Source organism: Canis lupus, chromosome 2, assembly GCF_048164855.1.
Source record: "Canis lupus baileyi chromosome 2, mCanLup2.hap1, whole genome shotgun sequence".
Taxonomy (NCBI): domain Eukaryota; kingdom Metazoa; phylum Chordata; class Mammalia; order Carnivora; family Canidae; genus Canis; species Canis lupus.
Genome location: NC_132839.1, coordinates 86,884,486 through 86,899,096, shown reverse-complemented (window position 1 = coordinate 86,899,096; position 14,611 = coordinate 86,884,486). Strand labels below are relative to the sequence as shown.

Below are 14,611 nucleotides of genomic sequence, written 5' to 3'. Positions count from 1 at the left end.
TTGGCTGCCACCTCCCAGCACCTGGTCGTGTGCATTCAATGCCAGGCTCTGAGGTTCCCAGAGGTCAAGGTTTTCTTAGTCTTCAGGCCAAACGGGGGGTGAGATGCATAGAAGAGTCTCATGGGGCTGATTTCCGGGGAAGGAGTCTGGGGAACACTTCTGGGTACCCCCAATGGGACCTGGCAGGCCTCGGATACACGGGGATGCTTTCAGGCTGGCAGCTGGGACTCGGGGAAGCTGAGGGAGAACTCAGGATGGTGAGAAATCGCTGACCCGTTCTGACCATCATCTGCCTGCCTGGGACCTTTCCCCGGAGCCTCGCTGCTTCCAGGATCCATTTTCATTCCTTTCACGTAGATCTCCGCCCGCAGCCTCATTACCTACGGTTCTCTCATGTCTGTGTGTCCTTCCATGCAGTCTGTGCTATCTTGCAGTCTCTGCAGGCACCTAGGGGCCCCCCTCCCTAAAGTGAATCATGCCAGCTGATGCGGTTTAGTGCTTTTCTGTGCCAGGCTCGGTGCTCAGCATTTTACATGTTTATCTTATTCCAGAATGTAAGCAGTGGGGTGGGGGGTGGGGGGCTCACCTGACTTGTTCATAGTGCTTGGCATATTCTAAGCATTCAAGAATGTCGATAAAAAGTTCCTCACTTTCCTTTTTTGGATGACATACATAAAAGTGTGCCCATCGTTAAGTCTACCCCTCACTGAATTTGCGCACTGGGGACACACCCATGGAACCAGCAACCAGGACAAGGGGCGAAATATCACCAACCCCCTACAGCCACTTCCCAGTCTCCTCCCCTAGGTTCCTTCCCAGCTGCTCTACTGCCAAGAGTGACCACTAGCCTGCACGAGACACCAAAAGATGAGTTTTGCACGGTCCTTGGAGTCGGTGCACGAGGACCGTACTGTATATCCTGGTTCGCGTCTGTGTCGCTCTAGGTGTATGAGATTGATCTATGTTACTGTCTGCGGAGTTGGTTCATTTGAATGCACCACAGTGTTCAACAAATATTTAAGCACCGAACGAAAACAAGCGGTCCGCAAGGAAATACAAATGGAGGGCAAACATGAGAAACGACGACATCGAGCTAACTAAAGATACCGAAATTGCAAAGAGATGCAATTTTTCATCTACTGGACTGGAAAAATTAAAAGGTTTGCTAAAGCTCAGTGTTGCTGAGGATGTGGGGAAACAGGTACGATCATACATTACAGAGGAGAATACAAATGAGCAAAACGCTGGGACAGGGCATGTAGGCAGCCTCTGTCGCAATCCTAACGACGTTTACCCTTTGAATCAGCGTTTTCATGATTAGGAATCTACCTGTGGATGTTGGCCCAAATATTTCAAGATATACGTACCTAGATGCTCACTATGGCATCGTGGTTTTATTTTTGTTTTTTTAAGATTTATTTATTTATTCATTTGAGAGAGAGACAGAGAGAGAGGAGGGAGGAGCAGAGGGAGAGAATCTTCAAGCAGACTCCCCACTGAGTGCGGAGCCCAACTCAGGGCTCGATCTCACCACCCACGAGATCACGACCTGAGGCAAAACCAAGAGTCGGATGCTTAACTGACAGCGCCACCCAGGTGCCCCAGGACATTACTTTTTTTGTAGCAGAAACCTAGAGAGAATCTGAGTGCCCCTCAGATTCTGTTTATATTCGCAGAGTCGTAAAAATTTTTTTGGTGGTGTACACTAAAACTTGTAAGTTGTGTCTAGGGGGCAAGCTGAGGGTCAGGACAGAAAACAAGCGTGGACGAAGACTTTAAATTTAATTTTATATCTTTCTGTGTCATTTACATTTCACTCATTCATTCATTCATTTATTTATTTATTTATTTATTTATTTATTTATTTATTTATTTATTTATTTATTTATTTATGTAGGCTCCACGCTGAGCACGGAGCTGAATGCAGAGCTTGAACTCAAGACCTTGAGATTAACACCTGAGCTGAGATCAAGAGTCGGATGTGTAGCCAGTTGAGCCACCCATTTGCCCCTCTGTGTCATTTATGTTTTAAACATGTGCTTGTGGGATGCCTGAGTGGCTCCGTGGTTGAGTGTCTGCCTTTAGCCCAGGGTGTGACCCCGGGGTCCTGGGATGGAGTCCTGCATTGGGGTCCCCGAAGGGAGCCTGCTTCTTGCTCTGCCTACGTCTCTGCCTCTGTCTCTCATGAATAAATAAAAATCTTTAAAAAAATAAACATGTGCTTGTATTATTAATTTAAAAAGGTAAGATATGCAACCCGCAAGATTTTATCACCAGTTACGGTCTCGGCTTTCCTTTTCCGCACTACGCTGTAGACCTACGAGCCTACATCCACGGCTTCCGTTGCCCGGCGCTGATTCACAGCTCAGATCCTTCCATCTGGGCTGCGTCCTTCCTACCAGCCAGCGCTGTCACCACATCCAACGCTCCACTCCGTGCCCTCCTGTCTCCTCTGTAGCATGTTTCTAAGGGCTACATCCACCTCTCGAGCTTCTCTCCCTTTTGTTCCCCAAACACTGTATCCTTCTGTTTCTCCCTCAACCTAGCTCGGTAAGGATGCTGTAGTCATTTCCCGTAGCTGCTGGAACAAATTACCATGGATTCAGCAGCTTCAAAGAACACGCATTTATTCTCTTATGGTTCTGGAGGTCAGAGGTCCAAAATGGCTTTCGCTGGGCCAGCACCAAAGCCACAAGCCCTTGGAGGCTCTAGAGGGAAGATGTGTTCCCTGCCTCTTCAGCTTCTAGTGGCTGCCAGCGCTCCGTGGCTTGCAACAGCATCCCTCCAACCATCCCTGCCGCGTGGTCACACTGCCTTCTCTCTTCTGTGTCTGCCAAATCTCCGTCTGCCTCCCTCTTACAAGGAGGTGTAGGAGTCCATTTAGGACCCAGCTGGCTAATCCGGAATAATCTCTCCAGCTAATCCAGAATAATCTTCTGTCTCAAAGTAAATCAATCACGCCGGCACGTACTTTCACCCATCAAAGGCCACATTTACAGGTTTCAGGAATTAGGACCTGAGATCTTTAGGGGCCATTATTTAGCCTACTCTGGATGCCTCCTGGGTTCCAGATCTCCGTCTGGCCCCTCAGAGTGGGCCCCCCTCAGCCATGTGCCGTGCGTTTCCCTTGTCTTCATTCACTCTCACTCCCTGGCCGTCTCATGACCTCAATTCGGCCCCCAAATCTGTGTCTGTGGCTCTGACCCCTTTCTGCCGGCGATGCACCTCCGGGTTTCTGGCTGCCAACTGGATTCCCCGACCTGGATGATCTGGAAACCTCCTCCCCCTACAGCCTCCCCCAGTAGGTGTCCTGGGGCCTGCCATGCCAGGACTGGGTTCATGGCGATTTGGGCTTCACACCTTGTATTACTGTTCTCTCTTTTCCTACCCATCAACCGCCGGGTAGTACTTATGCCCCCTGGGCCATGAATCGAAAGCAACCTCTCCACCACCCAAATTTGAACGTGGAAACCCCAAACCTGAAAGTGATGGTATTAGGAGGTGTGGCCTCTGGGAGGTGATTCAGTTTAAATGTACTCATGAGGGTGAAGGCCCCATCATGGGATTAGTGCCCTTTAGAAGGGGAAGAGACACCAGAGTTCTTGTTCTCTCCCTCTGTCTCTCTCTGTCTCTCTGTCTCTCTCTCTGCCGCTGAGGACACAGCACATGGTTGTCGGCAAGTCCGGTAGAGAGGACCCTCACCAGACACTGAACCTGCCAGCAGCACCCTGATCTTGGACTTCCCAGCCTCTAGAACTGCGGGAAATAAATATCTGCTGTTCACGAGGCTCCCCTGATAGTCTCTTGTTAGAGGCGCCTCGGCTGATGAAGACACTCACGGCTTCTTGCACCTGCCTCTGCCTCTCCTTTCTCAAGGCAGACCCTCCCCGGTCACGGCTGGATTTCTAAGGCCTCTCTATAAATCACGAGGTGCATTTCCCCAAAATTTCAGCTGGATTTGACTTAACACCACCTCAGCCAATGGACAGGTGAGCATTCAGAAAGCAAGTGCAAACCACTCCTGATGGTTCATAAACCTACACCCTGGCGGGCGACAGCAATGTGGTGACTAGTTGTAGGATCTGTATGAATTTTTGAGGATTATTTATATCATTTAGAAAGGCTCGGTGTTCAAAAGCGTGTAAGGCTAATTACTTGCAGCCTAAAAAGTCGCTCAGATCTAAAAAGTTTGAATTAAAAGGCAGCCTAGGATTTCTATACATGTGACAATATTATTCTACGCGTGTTCCATTTTAACTGTGCAGATGGTGCTAAAGGTATCTGTTAGTAAGAACAGTGTGTGTTTTGAGCATCGATTTATTTAATTAAGTGACTGCATGTGGTCGTGAGGCTTTATTAACCTAATCAAGCATTTACAAGTGCTGAACCCCAGAGTTAAAAACTCTGAGAAACTCCAGAAGAAATGAAATGTTAGTGAGCTTCGATGCACCGTTAGGCCTGAAATGGGACTGAGATGAAGGGACGCAGGAAAGGGTGGTGGGAGACGGAAGTGGTGGGTGCGATGCTTGGCACACTGGAATCACAGGGGGCGGGAGGGGCGACTCAACCTTGACCAGTGTCCCCACACCCCGGGCCCCACACCTCTGGTCCTTCTGGTACAAATTTGCCTCCTCCGTTCCAAAAAAAAAAGCCATTTTCTTTCTCTTTAGCCTTTTCAACGTCCACAGACAAAGCCCCAGGGACAGAAGTTTGACCAGGTCTACTGTATCCTGTCTCCCGCCTGCTGTAGTGATGGGCAGCGGCGTCTTACTGTCCCAGGAGCTCACTGACTTCGGGAACTTTCCTGTACCTGAAACTGACGCCGTTGCTCGTATTACAGTGAAACCCACGAACATACAAATGTGCAAGTGACGCAAGCCTTGATTTTTTTTTTTTTTTTAGAAAATAACCAGATCGGTTCAGCCAGAATAATGTACGTTCATTCCTAATGGGTTTCTTTGCTTCTCGTCTCCCCGCCCCCGCTCTGATCCAAAAGGCCTGGGGAGGGACCTCGCCTAAAACTTTGCCACTGCAAGTGGGGTCCTCGAAGAGTGGTGGCACCACGGCCTGGGAGCTTGTTAGACATGTAGGATCTCAGGCCCTGCCCCACACCTCCTGGTTCAGAGCCCGCATTTTTTTATTTAATATTTTAATTTATTTATTCATGAGAGACACAGAGAGAGAGGCAGAGACACAGGCAGAGAGAGAAGCAGGCTCCATGCAGGGAGCCCAATGCGGGACTCGATCCCAGGATCCTGGGGTCACACCCTGAACCAAAGGCAGATGCTCAACCACTGAGCCACCCAGGCGCCCCCAGAATCTGCACTTTAACGAGGTTCCAGGCTATCTGGGTGCACATTATAGCATAAGAAGCATCAAGAGCTTTACGCACAAATCTATTTGTGTAGTCACTAATCTGTCTGAGCTCCTGGCCTGACATTCTAGGCCTTGAATGACTCAACCTCCGTCTACCTTTCTACTGACACCCCAACTCCTGCCCTTGTAGCCCCACACTCCCCCCAGCCCTGCCCCCTGGGCCTCTGCCTGCGTGGATGATGCCGCGGTGTCGCCTCCGTCATGCAGGCAGGTGGCTGGCTCCATCGCCACCTCCGCTCCAAAGCCCGTGGGATTCAATCTGGGCAGATGTCATCTCTACAGCACCCTAATCTCCACAAAGCCACGTCTAGACCTCCGGGGGAACCCTGTGGTACCTTTTTACTCTTTCACCCCTTTAGTTGTTACTTAGGTGTACTTGGCTTATAAAGATCACCTGGAGTACAAGACCTTACCTGTACCTTACCAGTTTTTATTTTGTATTTATTGTTATTTTTTTCCCCATCAGTTTTTAAGCTCTGTCAATGTTCTATATATAGTGGGGACTCAATAAATAGCTTATTAAATGCTCAGGCCTGCAGACATATATATGAATGCGTGAACAAACGAATGTATCAGATATGGAGATGCCACACGTACATAAATGAAAGCAGCCCTTGAACGTATGGTATTTGTTCGAGGCTGTATTTGGCTTGTGACCCGAAGAAGTTCTTACAATGGCACTTTCGGGAAAAAAAAAAAAAAGACTTCTAACTCACACATTTAGCTACATCCGGGGCAGCTCAGGAAAGCAATAACATAATTTTCATACTAACAAAAGAAAATTTTTATGGTGGTTGTACAGGGGCTATGGGAAACACGAAGTCAAAATGAGCAAGTTTCCAACCAAGGAGCAAGAATGGGTAAATTACGGTCCTTTCTGCAGTTAAATTTTTCACCAACGTGAGATGAATAAACTCCTTCTAGAAATTACTCTTATGAAATTACTTCTTCCAGGACACTTAATAGTATATTCCGGTGCCCCTGAAAAATTAATTAACCTTACCTGTAACAACCTAACCCCTAAACCATTTGCGCTGTTTTTACTGTGGGTCAGGTTAATCTTCTCTACCTTAATTTACATCTAAGGAAGGGTGGTCTAAATTACACCGGGGCCTTTTTGTCGCTGGTACTTTGCCTTGTGCCATTTCTTTAGATGACATTCTGCTCATGTCCAAACGCATGAATCTTTTTTAAAATGGCAAACCTCTGAGATTACCAGGGAGAACTTTTCAACCTTTTTTGGGGGTTGGAGGGAGGGTAGCAACACTGCTGCCATCCTTAGAGGTCAAAATACAGCTGCAAAGCAGGAGGTGGACAAGGCCATAATTCTATTGTTTGGTCCTATCGGGAAATTTTTTTTTTTTCCTGAGGAAGTCTGGATTTTCAGAGCCTCGTGACCATAAAGATAGAGGGGCTAGGCTCCATCCAGGATTAGATTACGGGTCAACAGCAAGATTTATCAATCCTCTCCACCCTTTCGTTATCTGAAAGATATCTAAAAAGTACACCCAAGTCATTTTCAGGAGACAAAGAAAAGTTACTGAAAATGCCACAGCTGTTGATTTGTATAACTAGGGCCTTTGCTACTTGCTGGGGGAACAAAAATCTTCCTTTAACTCTGTGATTCTGTTAACTCTTAAGCTGCGAGAGTTCTGGTTTTCCTTCGAGAACGGACACATAGTGTTGCCATTTCCATTAAAGAAGGATTTTTGAGCTAGCTCCGCCTGGGGAAATATTATTAGAAAATCATTGTAATTATCCTGTGCTGTTTTAGCAAACAGAATTAGCGTCATTAATACTTATTAATAACAAAACACATATCAATAATGAGGAGGCAATCAACTGATATAAATGCTTTATGACACAAATAGTACAGAACAAAAAAATATTCTTCTCTAAAAGATGAAGAAAAAAGTAGCTCTTTGCAGAAAGACTGTTAGTCTCCCAAAAATGTGTCACCCTCCCACATTGGCCCAAAGGGGACATTCATCTTCTTTTGTTAACTGATCTCCGATGGGCTTTGTCCTCCCAAGTGGGAGCTTCTTTCACTTGGAATTAATCAGAGATGCGGCGGTGATGAGACCATCCCAGACGCTGACAGCCGCTACATAAATGCTTCCTTATTCCCACCCGCACTGGTGAAGGACAGGCCTGGAACAATGAGAGCTAATGATGGAACTCTGGAAGCTATCATTTTGAATCAGGCCATTACTTATGCTACCCTTGTGAAAATCAAGCCCGGCTCATGTTGCATTTCAGTTTAGCAGGCCTGGGCCCACCCAGGGGCTCCGCAAGCTCAGAGCAGACAGAGGGCTTCAGATCTCTATGTGGACATCGGGTGCTGGCACGGGATGACCATCGGCCAAGGCACGCTCCAGACTGCACGGTGGGCCGTGGTGTGTTACAGGCCAGACTTGCAAACAGCCGCGTGCTGCTGGCTGGAAAGAGCCGCCTTGCCTTCTGGCCAGTGTGAAAGCCACCCGAGTCAGGGGCACTCTCTCTAAGAATTCTCCTTGCATACGCTTGGGGATCCTCTCTGTTGAAATCCTAGACCTGTCCTATTCTTACCATTCTATGCACTATTATGAGTGATTGAGACAAGCTTCAAAACATAGCTGTGCAGATGCACGAGTGAGCCTTGCCGAGCCCAGCTCAGATTAGCAGAACTGCTCGCCTGAACCAAAGACTCCTGATAAATAATACATGGTAGCTGCTTCCAGTTCTACATGTTGGGGTGGTTTGTTACACAGTGGTAGCAACGGATTCGACTACTTAGTACAGTTTGATAAAAGCACAGTTTTTAGGTCAGAAAATCATCAGGTTAGAAAGACAGGGCAGCCCAGGTGGCAGGGTTACAATGTTAAGAGGAAGACAATTGGGGGCCACTAGAGATTTCTAAGCAGGGTACAGACATGTTGGAGAGCAGTTCTCCAGAAGCTTTATCCTACAGAAGCAGAGGGAAGACGGGAATGAAGTAGGGAGAGTCTAGAAGACAGGGAAATTGGGACTGAATTCCTGTTGAGGAAAGCAAGAGGGTTAAGCCAAAGCCAGAGGTGGTAGGAATGGAGGTGTGAGAAACTCTGAAGAAAGAGTGGCCCCAGACCAGATGTGGATGGGGAAGGAAAGTTGACAGTGGTCAATGGTGACTCCAGATGTAGCTGGGTAGCTGGGGGAGTGACGAAAAAGGGAGGAAATGTGGAGAGTTGGTGACGTCATACTTGAGAAGTCCAAAGAATATTTAGGTGGTAAAGTTTGCACTTTGGGAAATAAGAGGCTGAAAGTCTGCAGATGGTACCTAGTGGGGGGGAAATATTTTGAGAATATTTTCATAGAGGTGATGGTTGCAGGCGTGACTCAGAGCAAGAGAAAATGGAGAAAAAATATAGAAATCAAGGAAAGAACCTTGGCACCTGCATGCTGGATATATTAGGTACCTACTGCTGTGCCACAAATGACTTCCAAACTTAGCAGGTGGAGACTCAGGAGCCTGGGAGCAGTTTATCCGGGTGGTTCTCACTAGTGGTCACTCACGAAATTATCATTAAAATGTTGACGAGGGCTGTTGTCATCTGAATGCTTGACTGGGGCTGGGGAATCTGCTTCCACCATATGGCTGGTGGCTAGAAGGCCTCAGTTCCAGATCACATGAACGGCATGTGCGACTGCTTGGGTATCCTCAAGACATGACAGCCAGCTTCCTTTGGAGGGAATGACCCAAGACAGAGAGAGCAAGAAAAACCCTATATATGTTTTATGACCTGGCCTACGAAGTCACATACCATTACTTATGCTGTATCCTATTAGTCACATGGATGAATCCTGATACAACGTGGAGAGAAATATACAAGGGCATGAACACCAGGAAGAGGGGATCATTTGGGGCCACACCGGAAGCTGGCAATCACACTGAGGGTAGCAAAAGATGACAAAAGAAAACTTAGAAAGATGGGAAAGATAGTTTAGCTGGGGAAACAAGATTGCCACATGGGAAGACAGCTGCGACTTGCCCTTGTGGGCTTCTCCGGCACCCTCAATGGGCCTGTGATCCCCTTCAAGACACTCTGCCTCCAGAAGGTGTGTCTGGTAGAGGAGAAGCTTTTATCTTGTTTCGACTGATTCCTACACCACACACCCTGTGCCCGGCAATGTGCCAAGATCTCCCCAAGGGTGGCTCCATCATCTCACCAGCGCAGAGGCGAGGCGACAGACAGAAGTCACTAGTCCAAACTCTCAGTGCCAACACGATGTGGGGGGTGGAGTATGAGCCTGAGCTGTTCAAGTCCGGAGCCCTTTCTCTCAACCTCTGTGCCACTGTGCTGAGGACAGAGGCCTGCATTCTTCTGCTGGAAGCCCCCAAACAAGACAAACCATGTAGGCAACAAGAGGAAATGCAAGGGATGACCTCGCGGCGCCAGAAAAGCTGCAGGAAGGGGAAGAACTGACGTCCACCGAGCCCACTTCCGTGCCAGGCCCAGGTCGGGCAGAGGCAGAGAAATCAAGGTGTACTTACCGTCCTGGGAATTTGCTTTGTTCTCAGTGGGCTGCTCGATGAACTTCAGCAGGGGGGATCTTGACCTCTGTATGGTGGGAAGACTGGGGTCACTGAACAGTATGGTGTCCTTGCTCCCTGTTGTGGAAAAGGGGGAAATGGACATATTATGTCACCAGCTGACTTGTGGTGATATTCGCCCCACACAATCGACTGGCTGTTTGCGTGAACAAGTCACTTTCTTTAATCATAGGTAATGCTGTGGAAGGGAGGTGGCCAGCAGATTCCTTCTGTAGTGTGAGGACCAGGCAGTGAGGTCCAGGGCCAGTCTGGGGGTCCTGAGAGTCTGCTCAGGACGTGGCCTCCCACGAATGCCATCATTACGGGGCAGCCTGTTAGGCTGGCTCAAAACTGAGTGGCTTTGATCTGGGTGAGATGACAACAGGCCTAACCACAGCAGAGTGTTTCAGAATATGGGTTTTGGGGCCACTCTATGGGGTTTGTGTTCTGGACTCCATCGCCTGCTAGTGGGCTGACCTCCTGCAAGCCACCTGGCCTCAGAGTCCTCATCTGTAAAATGGGCAGCGCCCACCTCGTTGGGCGGTGGTGATGAAGTGAACTGATCCAGGGAAAGCATTTAAGCACTTCATTAGTGCTCAATACACATATTTTGAAATTATTCTGTTACAGTGTAGACAGCACTGCCATATACACTACCTTCAGTTTAATCCACTGTGGTCATTTAGACCGAGTACTGACTCTGTCATAAGGCAGGTGGTATCAGGTTTCCCCACATTGTTAGAACATAGAGTCCCGTTCCAGCCAAACCCTTTTATCTGTATGAAGCTTGCAAGTGGACAGAGGGGTTGAGGGAAAGACTGTTATGCCTCTACTCTTGGGGCCATGGCAAGTTCTGGAAGCCAGGAGCAGGGAAGCATGGCTTTGAAACACGGGCATCGTGAATACAGACACACAGACACAAAACACGTGGACATGAAGGGATGTTGCCCAGGGGTCAGGAGAGCACAACAAGCGGATCTGATCCCAGACTTCTGTCCACAGGCCTGGTTATTCTCTTGGTGGCAACGGCAGTGCCGAAAACGAAACCCCCCTGTTCTGTGGTCCCAGTCTGTGCTTCAGCCTTAGCTGTCCAACTCTGAGCATGACCTTTTCTAAAGCCAAGCCACTAAACCTCTCTGGGGCTCAGATCGGCGACCCCAAAGCTTTGTGATGTTACCCTGTTTCAGATTCAGCAGACACAGAATGGTATTTCTGTAGAGAGAATGGTATTTCTGCATCTCTACAGAACTCTACAGGGTTCTAAAGAATCCTCCTTCAGAGAACCAGGTAGACCTCGGACCATACCTCTGAGCCCTCAGTCTGCTTACAATACTGTCTTCCCATTAGGGAACTTCATTTCCAAGACTGTAGGAGAGAGTTTGGCATACAGTAGGTGCTTAATAAATAGCCGGTGAACATCTGAATAAATAGGTGATGGATTCTTGGGACTCCTGATGTCGTGGTGGGCAAAGGTGCTTTTTTTAAGCAGAAAGAGCCCTCTGGTTTCTGCCGAGGGTCATCCCAGAAGAGAAGTCTGGCGGGAGCCAATCCTGAAGCTCTCCACTGGCACAGCTACTATCTTACATAGAAAAAAACCCCGAAATCTTTAAGGACGCAGTCTGGAGAAGTGTCCCAAAGAGAACTAGATCTACAGGCTGGGATATTGCTAAGAGGCTCTCAGGAAGAAATACACGCCATCAGGTCTCCAGGTCTCCCTTCGTACTGCAAGGACCAGCTGGGAACACTTTCAGGGTTCCTGGGACCCCGCAGCAGATGTCTCAGGGTGGACTTCTTTCCTTTCCCTCCATCAAGGCAACTGCTGCTGTCCCCAAGTCAGGGAAGATTCCATTTCTTGAGGCACCTTTCCCTAGCAGATAGGCTGTTCCTGCAGGAAGAGACACATGCTGCCCCTCTGTGTCCCGGCCAGCCCTCCGAGTCCGCTCTGCCCTGGTGGCCCAGGAATCAGAATTACGGGCAGAGCCGGGAGCCGGCCTCAGCCGAGTGCGAAGGTGGCCCTACGGGAGGCCCTCAGCCCTTCCTGTCATGAGGGGTTCTCCAGGGTGCCAGGCCTCCGTGGGCCTCTCCAGTCGCAGAGCATCATCCGTGGCACAAGGGCTCCGCCGAAACGCAGGACCAGCACCAGCCTCTCCAAGAGGGAGCGACAAGCAGAAGGGGAGCGAAGCCACTCCGTGGCCCATCACAGTGGGGGGCGGGCAGGGAGAGGATAAGCACTTCCCGGAATTCCTGCCTGGAGAGATCATGTCCTAACCCGAAGGTAAAATGGTAAGATTTGATCCTTCTTGCAAGTGCTGAAAGGATCTGCAGGCCTCCCCAGAAGCCTGCCCCGCTGTTGCTCAGTCTGGCTTCCATCTATGCTGAGGGACATGAGCTCCAACCCGATAATGTGCCGTCTCACTGTTTCATTGTGGTGCCTGGGCCTGGACGAGGAGGGGTGGGGCGAGGTGGCCCACACGGAGTCAAGCCGCAGCCCCTCCACTTGCTGGCGCCTGAGTGCCTGGAAGCCCTCCTGGCTCCCTGTAACACAGCATCCCTCCTCCCCTCCTCCCCTCCTCCCAAATGTACCAAGCACTTTCAAAATTGCACATTTTCCTCCTCAGGCTGATGCTTAGAGTGGAGAAGAGAGAATTAAAATGAAAAACTCGAAGAGCCAGGCTCTGCTCTTGCCAGGTTTTTTTTTTTTTTTTTTTTTTTTCCTGGCTTTGAGGGTTTCTTTTTGGAGCAGGAGCACATCCAGGAAACCTCCCGTCAGAGCCCCCAAGCACCACCCTCCCTACAGAGGCTAGCAAAGGGCTGGGGAAACTGAGGCTGGGGGGAGGGGTGTCATTCCCTCCTAGGGGACCAGGTCGGTTGCCCCCCCACCCAGCACCCTGATTTCTCACAGGAGCCCATGCCTTCCCACCTCCTGGGAACCGATTAAGCAGTCTGGATTATGCTCTGCTGTCCAGATGACTTCTCCACGCGGGCTGGGACACTTGTCAAACTTGCCTGTTTCCCAGCAAGATCACAAATTCTCCCCAACCCTATCGAACAACGTGGAGAACCACGTATTTGTTGGCTGAGACTGAAAAGGGAGGGAGAAGAGATCCAAAGAATAGTCCTTGTACACTTGAAGTCCAGCAGCAGTTCTGTCTCGGAGGAAGGCCGACTTCACCGCTGCCCCTCGGAGTCTCAGGGGAGACTCTTCTGGCTTCTGAATCCGTCTTCTCCAGTCCATCTTGCTTTGGAAACCAGTCCCCAACTGACCTCACCGCCCCCCCTCCCATTCCTCTCTTCTCTGAACTGCGGTTCCCAGCACAGGTGGAAACACCTGAGTCCAATACCAGCCCCTGCAGCCTTCGGTACCCTCTCATTTCCCAAGCCTTGGTTCTTTTTCATCTGAAATGAGAGGGTTAGACTAGATCAGGGAAGGGGAAATGTTTGCTCTCACGTGTCAACTCTAGCCAGGAGGTGGCTTCCTGGAAAACCAGTGGGGACGTCTGTTCTGAGGGCCACATGTGTAAGCAGCATGCAAGGGCCGTGTGATTGATTAGCGATGCCTGCCACTGGCGCGGCAATGGGTGTTCCATAATATACACCAAGTGCTGGCCGTCCTGGAACTCTTGGCTCTCCACATCCTTCCAGGTCTGACATTCGATGACTTCACATTCTTCACTCACACACCAATGCCTTCATCACTCGGCACTTAATTATGCATCACTTTCTGCTTTCTTGTCACTGCTACATGTGTACGCATCTCACTTCCCTAGCGGGACTCTGGATTCTTAGAGGAGGCAAGGGGCGTGACTAGAATCCCTGGTGCAGAACCGAATTCACAAAGTTGATGCTCAAAAAGGTATCAATAGGGGTGCCTGGGTGCCTCAGTCGGTTAAGCATCTGCCTTTAGCTCTGGTCATGATCACAGACAGGGTCCTGGGATCAAGTCCCGCATCACGCTTCCTGCCCCGGGGAGCCTGATTCTCCCTCTCCTGCTCCCCCTGCTTGTGCTTTCTCTCTCTCTCTCTCTCAAATAAATAAAATCTTTTTTTTTTTTTTAAAAAAAAGGTTTCAACACACTGATGGACTGATTTGTTAAAGACAACACTGATCCTTTCAAGATGCTCATAAGTAAGAGAAAGCTAGCAATTCTCTAAAATTACTGGGACTCATTCCCCTCCGGGGGTTGCAACTGATATGGCTTCTATGTGGGGAGAGGAAGAGGAAGAGGAGGAAGAGGAAGAAAAATGGAAGAAAAAGAGAAAGGTGGAGGAAAGGATGAGAAGGAGGTGGAGGTGGAGAAGGGGAGGGAGGAGGAAAGCACACGCTGCCCCTTGCTTCCCCTTGCTCCACTACTCGGTAGGTTAAATGGGGACCAGGAACCAATGAGCGGATGGAAGGGGCTGATTGGATTTATATGGCAAGAGGCCCTTCCCTTACTATTTCCCTCTGTGGTTTAAAAATGTCACAAGGCGATGCCTTGTCGTGACATCTGGGGAGGCCCCACTGTTTTTCCTGTCCCCCCACTTCGTGTCTGTGTGGAGGCCAGGTACTAAAACAAACTCGGCCGTGGCATAAAATCGATTTAGCCAGGTCCCTCAAAGCTCATTTTACCATTTAATATTTGCCGGGTACTAATTGAATTCTCTATTTCAATTGACTGTTCTAATCAGAAAAGTGCAATGATACATA

The 14,611-nt window shown here is 49.2% G+C and overlaps 1 protein-coding gene across 2 annotated transcripts in view; it reads right to left on the bottom strand.

Moving 5' to 3' along the window:
• Positions 1 to 14,611, bottom strand: part of CCDC149 (coiled-coil domain containing 149) — a 102,691-nt gene that overhangs the window by 3,831 nt on the left and 84,249 nt on the right. For both annotated transcript variants that reach the window (XM_072808924.1, XM_072808933.1), the window contains one exon: positions 9,887 to 10,003. In XM_072808924.1, coding sequence (XP_072665025.1) covers positions 9,887 to 10,003 — 117 coding nt within the window. The remainder of the gene's footprint in view (positions 1 to 9,886; positions 10,004 to 14,611) is intronic.